This window comes from Ctenocephalides felis, unplaced genomic scaffold, assembly GCF_003426905.1.
Source record: "Ctenocephalides felis isolate EL2017-DRISC unplaced genomic scaffold, ASM342690v1 CF-g0.4_SCAFFOLD_02237, whole genome shotgun sequence".
Taxonomy (NCBI): Eukaryota; Metazoa; Arthropoda; class Insecta; order Siphonaptera; family Pulicidae; genus Ctenocephalides; species Ctenocephalides felis.
In genome coordinates, this window is record NW_020538391.1 from 25286 (window position 1) to 34393 (window position 9108).

The 9108-nt window shown below is 28.5% G+C and overlaps 2 protein-coding genes across 2 annotated transcripts; both read left to right on the plus strand.

Annotated features, from left to right (window-relative positions):
• The first annotated feature begins 2463 nt into the window (after positions 1-2463).
• Positions 2464-3236, plus strand: LOC113380592 (histone H1-like). The gene is made up of 2 exons (XM_026619773.1): positions 2464-2980; positions 3226-3236. The coding sequence occupies exons 1-2, from the start codon at positions 2464-2466 to the stop codon at positions 3234-3236; spliced, it is 528 nt and encodes a 175-aa protein (XP_026475558.1).
• Positions 3237-4364: 1128 nt separating this feature from the next.
• LOC113380595 lies at positions 4365-5126 on the plus strand. The gene is made up of 4 exons (XM_026619776.1): positions 4365-4392; positions 4488-4732; positions 4801-4961; positions 5032-5126. Exons 2-3 carry the CDS (start codon positions 4520-4522, stop codon positions 4912-4914), a joined length of 327 nt encoding a protein of 108 aa, XP_026475561.1. The 5' UTR covers positions 4365-4392; positions 4488-4519; the 3' UTR covers positions 4915-4961; positions 5032-5126.
• Positions 5127-9108: the final 3982 nt, after the last annotated feature.

The window sequence follows — 9108 nt, forward strand, 5'->3', positions numbered from 1 at the left end:
GCTCTATGATATTGTGTGAAATGTTAACCTGAACCTCATTACATGTTTCGATGTGAGTGTTGTCTACTTGTAATAATTTTATTATGCATTCGTCATTATTTGATAGGATATGTTTAATATTGCAGAAATATATTTTTGAAACTGCTCTGCAATCTGCATCATCAAATTGATAGTTATTATTGCCAATTTTAAGGAAAGGTTTAGGTGGAATAATGACTCTATTTTCGGTATTTGGAATTGGAAACAATTTATAATGTTTATAAGTTTGGAGTAGATTATTATTATCATCCGTATAATAATATTGAATTTTTAATAAATTGTAATGTTTGTGAAGATTACTATCGCCTATGGAAAATGGTAGTGAATCTGTACTGTATAAATGCTTTATAGTATTAATCATAAAATTCAGATTATCTAATTTTATTATTGAATTATGAATTAAATTCATTTTAGCTAAATCTATTTATATTTTTATGTCACTTAAAATAATTGTCATCAATATAACTAAACTATAAATAATTTCTTCTAAACTATCTGGTTTATGAAAAGTGTCTTTATATTTTTTGCAAATTCTTAAAATAGCATTTTTCTCTTCGAGATTCATGTGGTCAGTCCGTATTAGGTTTTCAATATCGGAAAAATCTATATTTGAGTCAGATACAAAAATTATAAAATTCTATTTCATTTGTGAGTTCTACTTGTAAAGGTTTGGTTAATGTTAAGTTAATTTCGTTTTCTGTTAGGTTAGGAATTTCAACTATGGCTTCATTGTTTTTTGCTAATGTTACGGTATCTGGAATGAAACAATTTGGAAAATTTTGCCTTGTAATTAGAATTTCACCTTCTTTAATGTTAACTGGGACTTTACATTTTTGAATGCATCTTTCTGGTATCTGTTGACTAAAAAGTATTTTTGCCGGACTTTTTAAATAATGTAAGTTTAAATTAGTATTGGGTAACACTATCAACCCATTATTTAAATCTATTATTGCCTTCAATTTTTTAAGATTATCAATACCTAATAACCCATTGAAGGTTTCATGAAATTTAAAAAGATGGAATGGCAGGTTTTCATTACCTTTGAACTCTTTAAAACTCGGAATATTACATGCAAAATTTCCTTTGTGTGTTGCTGAAGCAGTTTTTATTGTACAAGGGTCAGAGTAAATAAAATTTTTGAAATATTTGTTAGCGATTTCTGGACAAATGAAAGATTTTGTGGAGCCTGAGTCAATAAGAAATTTCATATTTGGATTTTGGATTTGTATGTATGAGAGTTGATATGTTACTTGAATATAATGAGCGATATTTTAGAAAAACTAACGATTGAAATAAATCATGCTTTTGATGATATGTTGGGGATGAATTTAGCTATCATGTGAATCCATTGTAAGCGAATCCAGCGAATTATTTAAAACAAAAGCGCTGGATTTAATTTTTTACAAATAATTTTCATTTTTGTAAAATTTTCAAATATTATTGTTTTCTCCTCGGTCCTACACTTTTCAAATATAGTTTTAATACATCAAAAGTAGCCAAACGTAACCATTTTTAACTTCCCGTAGGGCAAGTTATAGTAATCGCAAAAAAATCGAAAATGAAATTTTTTATATATCTTTACGTTTCAGAGGTTTCTGAACATTTTGGCATACCTTAGAAAAAATGGATGTATGTATGTGCGGATACAAATTTTCGTCGACGATTTCGGGAACACGGATCAACCGATTTGAATAATTCAAAAAGCATTCGATTCGTATTGATAAGAAGACGTGCTGATTAGTTTTGGCAAAGGCAGCTCCAGCCGTTCCAAAGATACAAGGCAAAAAGTGCCGAAAACGGTAATTCAGTTTTTAAGAGAACGGAGCGTCCGAATTTAATAATTCAAAAAACATTTGACTTGTATTGACAAGATGTAGAATTGATCAAATTTTCATGAAGGCAGGTCTAGCGGTTTCGGAGATCTAATGAAAAAAGCAAAAAAAAAAAATGCCATTCGGCGGTTAAAAATGATCATTTGACATATGCACCTCAAATTATCAGATATTTTTTATAGAGATTTCAACAATAAGTATATTTTTTTTACATTTCTATGGGTTCCGTACCAATGCTTATGCGTTAGACGGCGGCGCGGCACTTGCGAGCTTTGACATTTTGTCTCTATGCAGTTCAAGCAGTGCGATTGCTTTGAATAAAAGTTCAGAATTTCCAAAATATGTCAAAATGAAGAAAACTTTTTCAAAGAATTTTTTTGTTTCCAAAAAAAAATTTTTTTCTCAAAAAAAAAATTTTTTTTTTTCAAAAGAAAGTAATTTTTTATCAAATTTACAGTTTCTCAAAAAAAAAATGTCAATCGTTTTTAAAAAAATAATAATTTTTGGTACGGGAAGTTCCAGCAATTTGCCTTAAGGCACGATGCCCTAATTGCCTTAAGACAGAATTCCACTTACAGCTAGTTTTACTATAATGTCAGATAACGCTTTATCCGCGTCGCCGGTGGGAACCGCTGCGCCAGCTACAGCATCGTCGAGTGAAGCCGTCCCATCGAAGAAAAAGCGAGTGAGGGCGCCCTATCCTCCCATATACGTAATGGTCAACGACGCCATAGCAAGCCTGAAAAAACGCGGAGGATCGTCGCTGCAGGCGATCAAGAAATATATGTCGGCCAATTATAAAATCGACGCCGAGAAAAAATCAACATACATCAGAAAGTATTTAATGTCGGCAGTTGAAATGGGAACACTCATTCATACGAGAGGCAACGGTGCTTCGGGTTCGTATAAACTTGCCGCTAGACAGAGGGGCGGCGAAAGCGGTGTTTCGGCTGGAAAAGCTAGGACCGCTAAGAAGCCAGCGATAAAAATAAAATCGAAGACAGCAAAGTCGAAGGGCGCCGCCAAACCTGCTTCGTCCCTTAAAAAGAAGTCTGCATCCGCAGCGGGCACATTAAAAAAGTCGTCGGCGAAACCTAAGACGACAGTCGGTAAGAACAAGACCATATACGTGTTTATCTATGAACAAGACCATTTAGGGTAAGTCGACGAAAGCCTCATCGGCCAAGGCAACGAGCAATAATAAGAAGATTATCTTTTAATATACGTAAATTCGCTTTATTTCATCTTTTAATACATACTTTATTTAAGGCTTTATTATTTATATGTTCAGGAATGATTATTCATTTGATACAATTAATTTTAATTTATTAATTTTTTTTTTATTTTATTTTAGAATTGGGTTAACTGTATACTATTCTTTTCGATTAAGAAGAATGTTATTTTTTAATTCTTTTGATTATTTTAGTTTAAATAATTGAATAAGATTTATTTTAATAATTTTTTCTTTATGCTTTGATAAGATTATAATTAATTTGATTTTTTATATTCCTAATACATATATTTTTTATTAGATTTATAATAAATATTATAGTTATAATTATGTTTTTATTAGGATTATGAGTAGGGTTAGAAATTAGGTTTTATAAAATATTATATATAAAAATGGATCGCAAAATGTGTTGGTAAGCGCATAACTCAACAACGCTCTTCGAGTCTTCGATCTTTTAAATTTTCAGCTCCTTCCCAGACAGCACAAGACATGCCAGGGAATGTCCCACTTGTCCTCACAATCTCCCAATATCGCGATATCCTATGAATATCCTATGAATATGCAACGGGACGTCTCAAAACCAAAGGACTCGAGCAGGTATAACGAACGAACGTTCACGACATGTCGATCTCATACGCGCACGGCTTGAGACCTCTAAACGTATATGTTTGTCCCTTTCTCTTCGCCGTCGCGTCGCTTGGCGTCATCAATTAAGCTACTGACGCTATATGTCGAATTCTTTTATAGTTGTTGCGTAATTGAGTATTATTAGTGAAAATTTCATTTGTTCTGTTTAAATATATATGTGGTGTTATTAATAAATAATATTGAAAATCCAAATGCTCTAAACTTGATTAATAATAGTGGAAATTGCATGTGTTTTATATAATTAATGTATATTTGAGTGTGTAATAAATAATTTATATCATACTTGAAAAAAATAAATTTACATTTTTATCAGTTTAGTTCTCTATCTAAGAGTTATAATTTGAGTTCACACTAAAATATATAGTATTTTAAAACTTCTAATATAATATGGCGCCAAAAAAAAGTATTCAAAAGTGTTAAATTTATTTCAAAGAGGCAGTTTCAAAGGCGTGTGAATTACTATGTAAAGGCTAATATCCAGGCAACAGCTATTACTGATTCTGCAAATCTACAGGAAAGTTGCACAAGAATAAATATATGTGCAGAACAGCCAATTGAAAATATGAATAATGATTTGGAGACATTGATTACTTCTCCAGAAAAAAAGCTGCAGACAAATTGGACGGAACAGAGATAATAATTGTACGTAAAGCTTTTTGTATACTGCATGGTATTTGAAATATTATGTTACTAGTACAAATATATATTTTATAATGCTGGCATTTCTACCCTGCTAGATTCAATTGGCGAGGAAATTTTCATCAGGGAGATGACTAAAGTTCGATTAACCATGGAGGGCCTTGAGGAGCAAGTGAAGGAAATGATGTTGAGAATGGATTCCTTCCAGTCTCCTAAGGCTGTCATGAGTAGTGACATGGGCCAAATCAAGGAAATTTTAAACAAGTTTCCTCTGTGCTCAATGGACGAACTTCGAGAAGTGGAGGATAGTCTAAGAAACAACAAGGATGTGAAAACACAACTGGTAATCACATGTTCACCCAAATTTATGTTTATTAGTTAGCTTTATTATAAACTAGTCTTTATTTTTAGATTTTGTATTTGGCTAGGACAGGTGGAAAATGTGCTAAATCTGTCACAGTACAATTGATTAAATTGATATTTGATGATGGCCTGGCTAGGAGAGTTCAGCTGGGCAGGGGGTAAAGGAAAGCACAAGTATTGCGAGCTTGTGCTGTGCGATATCATCAATGGTAATTTATAGTTCCTATGTTTATGATATGTTGTAAATTATGTATAAAACTTACATATGAATAATTTCAGAAACTGTTCTAAAGAACTTACCTAATGAAACCAAGTTTGCCATCTCAGAGGCTACAAAAAGCTGGCTGAGGCATGCCAGTGAATGGTATACAAGGTATGTTTGTGAGATGTGTATTATTAATTTTATATATATATATATATATATATATATATATATATATATATATATGAAGAGACGTTAGTAATGAATTTACTAATTAATGAATAAATGTAACCAATTTTTAATAACTTCTTGAGTAGATTATAGTTTATTTGGAATACTTAACGACGAGAATTGGAACATTTGTAGCTCTTCTGGAAGTGTGTGAAATCAAAGAATTTATTTAGATACAAAAATTTATTTAGCGCTTTATTATAATATTTTAGTTGTTACTTGTTCAAGAGTTCAGGACTAACTAACCTATATTTTTACATTTTTAAAATATTTCCAATATTTCTAGTTTTATGATAGCTCGCCGAGGGTACATGAGCTATCATGTAAACTTTTATTAACGGTTGTCTTGCAGATGTACAAGATATTCGCAACATTTACCGTTACTCGGGATTATACATCGTTCAAATGAATTTACTTATGACTATATTTATAATTATAAAGAACACAATTCTCAACAATATATATTTACATTATGGAAGTAAAATGTTTTTTTTTTACTTTCAGAATTTGAAAAAAGGATTTCGTGGATTGTTCGGTGCCGTGATAGTGAATGCTATATATTTTGCAGGTAATTTTACAATTAATTCACAATGTTTTGATACTCATTCTATATTTTTTATCCCGTTTGCCACGCTCACAAAATTCACATGTTTTGTAGGGTGCCATTTCTATTTAAAGCGGGTATATAAAAAGTAGTCCTGCTAGGAAACTTCTAAATGATTTTGTATTCATTTTGTAGTGCCGAAAGTTCTGGATACAAAATTAAAATTTTAATATTTTTTGCATTTTAATTTACTTATTTATTTATCACCGTTTTTTACATTTTCATTTACTGTTTTTTTTTTTTAAATCTTTATAAGAACTTAGAATCTTTATTACTTTATGGATAAAAAATTAAATATTCACTATTTTATTTGCATTTTAATTTACTAAAAAAAAAATTTATCACTTCTATATTTTTATTTACTAAAATGTGCTTATAAGCATTTAAAGAATTAAATCACAATTTTTGTTTTTAGCATAACATTTGCTGATACTTCTAAGATCAATTGTACAAAAATATTGGTTATTATTACACGCATTAATGTGTAAAAAATATCTTAGCCAAATTGAACATTTGCAATTATATATAGTGGTATACTTACAAAAAATTTATTGAATATAAAATATTAAATACCTAATATTTAACAAATAAAATTTAATATTAATTAATTGAATTTGATACATATCTTTTAGTTTCATTATTTGGCAATACATTACTATTGTTATCAATTACTATTATTATAAATTACTACATCTACATGTCTAAGTTACGAACTAAAGAAAAACAAGTAACAAAAATTATTATTGAAATTTTAAATACAACACTTAATAAAAACTGCAATATACAGGTCTTTAAAGTACAAATTATTTTTGAAAACACTTTTATTAATCTTCATCACTGAATTTCAAATACATTTATCTTAAATGCAATTTTGTTGCTTATTTTGAATAATTGCAAACAATCTAAATACTTAAATTTCTTTTCCATCAGTTTCCTGGAAATGGACTTACAGTTGCTTCTACTCTACCAAGGTAATTATTTTAAATCCTTAGTTTTGTTTTCTTCGTTTAATGAAACATTTTTATTGCATACCTAGTTTTGTAATAATACTAAAAATATTTCAAACAACTAAACTTTAATACCATGATGAGCTTTTAACCGCCCCAGTATGAGGTCCTTGATTATACGGTTACCTGAATCAATACTTTTTAACAATTAAATTATACTCAATTATATTAATTATACTAAATTATACTCAATTTTATTATTTCTAAACTAATCAATATATTTGATTGCAGCGTTGTACCTGAATTGCAAGTGGATTTCTGGAATTGAGCTCGTGAGGTCTGTCCAGCCTATCAAAAACTAATAAAGGTAATTATTTACAATTTTATTTTTATACATTTGTTCATTTTACATCTTGTAACATGAGGTTCAAAAATATCCTGGATTTGAATTAAAATACTAATGATAGTGTAGAAGAGCACTTCTATTTAACTAATTTATTTTCTCTTTTCTGTTTCAATAAAGTATTTTATGAATTTGTTTTGTCATACTATTTATATTTACGTCCTTTACAATGATGATACCATTACCGCCCCAGTATGACAGCTTTGATTATACGGTTTAACTGAACTTGATAACAAACCCAGTTTAATTTACAATATTTGTTCATAACTAATTATAATTATTTTAAATTACAGATCAAACATTGTATGAGCAAGAGGAATACAAAGGATTGTATTGAGAATTCTCTAGGGCTTGCAAAAAGGTAATTAACCATATTTTTTTTTATATTTATCCCAATTGCCACGCTGCCTGTTATCCATTAACTCGACAGTGCCAACATTAGTTTATCTTTGGGTATAATAATTTCCTGCTAGGAAACTTCATAATGATGTTTTATGTCCTATTGGAGTGCCAAAAGTTATGGAAACAGTAAAAGATAATTAAGAATTTTAATATTAATTAATTAAAATCTGTTTTATGGATTATAGTTTATTTTACAAATTAATTTTTTGTTATTTAAAATTTGTTTTATGATTTAAACATATTTTTGTTTTACAGAATCTGTGTTATTATATAATTGTTTTCTTCTTTTATAAATTATATAATTTTTTTGATACGAATTATATATTGTTTTATAAGCAATATGAATATTTAATAATTTCTTTGTTTTGTTTTATGGATTGAAATTCAATTTATTATTATATAATTCTTTTCTTTACATTCTGTTTTATGAACTATATAATTTGTTATACAATAATCAATAATTTAGTAACATTATTTTGAATGAAACTGTAATTAAAAATTGTTTTATTTGCACAAATATATATATTAAATTCAAATTCTTTCTATTGCAGATGTACAAAATTTAAATAAAATCTTCTGGTGCATATTTGAGTGGTCCAAACCGTTCACAAAAAGGTATTGCATTATTTATTACTCGACTTTCTTAACACAACTTGGTGTGTTCATTTATATTTAAATTTGAGATTCCTTTTCACCAAATAACCATGTACACATCTATCATTTCATTCAAGATTTGTATTTAAATTTAAGTTTTTTATAAAATTAAAACGATATACAGGTATTTAATATTCTATTTTTTCTTAATAGATCTGTAACTATTCTTGTCCCAATTGCCCCGCTAAAATGTTTATAATTAACTTTTTAGTGCCAAATTATAATTATTATTGGGAATATTAAACCACTCTAGGAAACTTCATAGTGACTTTTACTGTTACAATGGAGTGCCGAAAGTTGTTGGTACGGTACATTTAGTTACAACACATATTAATATTTCATATATGACAAATTATATGAAGATCCAATTAAAATAACTGGAATCAATCTCTCTTCAGGAATGTCTTAATAAACTTCAGGTGAAAAGTTAAAATGGTAGCTGCTTCATTAATAATTTTTGATATTAGTAATCATTTTTTTTATTAAATTTTAAATCTTGATTTTTTTTAACCCTTTTTTGATATTCAATAACATGTTTAAGACTGCATATCTGCATAATTGTTTTTTTTTTTTTTTGAATAGTCATTATGTATGTTTTTGTATAAGACTCTTATAATATTAATTAATTAATTAACTTTTCGAATTTAAAAATGACTTATCAGTGGACATGATACAGTCTTCAACATGGTTTTAGTATTTTTATTACTGTTACATATTTTTATTAATTTAATCTTAATTTTTATAATTCAATTCAATGATGATAAACCTACCGCCCCAGTATGAAGATCGTGATTTTACGGTTTTACTGAATTTCTTTCTAAGTGCACAAATATTTATTATTAATTTCTGCACAGTACTAAATTTTTTCTTTTTTTTGCAGATGTATCAGACATTTCGAATGAATTTGGTGCGT

Coding starts and splice junctions, on each gene's coding strand:
- LOC113380592 (XM_026619773.1), top strand. CDS start 2,464: ATGTCAGATAACGCTTTATCCGCGTCGCCGGTGGGAACCGCTGCGCCA.
- LOC113380595 (XM_026619776.1), top strand. CDS start 4,520: ATGACTAAAGTTCGATTAACCATGGAGGGCCTTGAGGAGCAAGTGAAG. Junction 4,733..4,800: donor AGGATGTGAAAACACAACTG/GTAATCACATGT, acceptor CTTTATTTTTAG/ATTTTGTATTTGGCTAGGAC.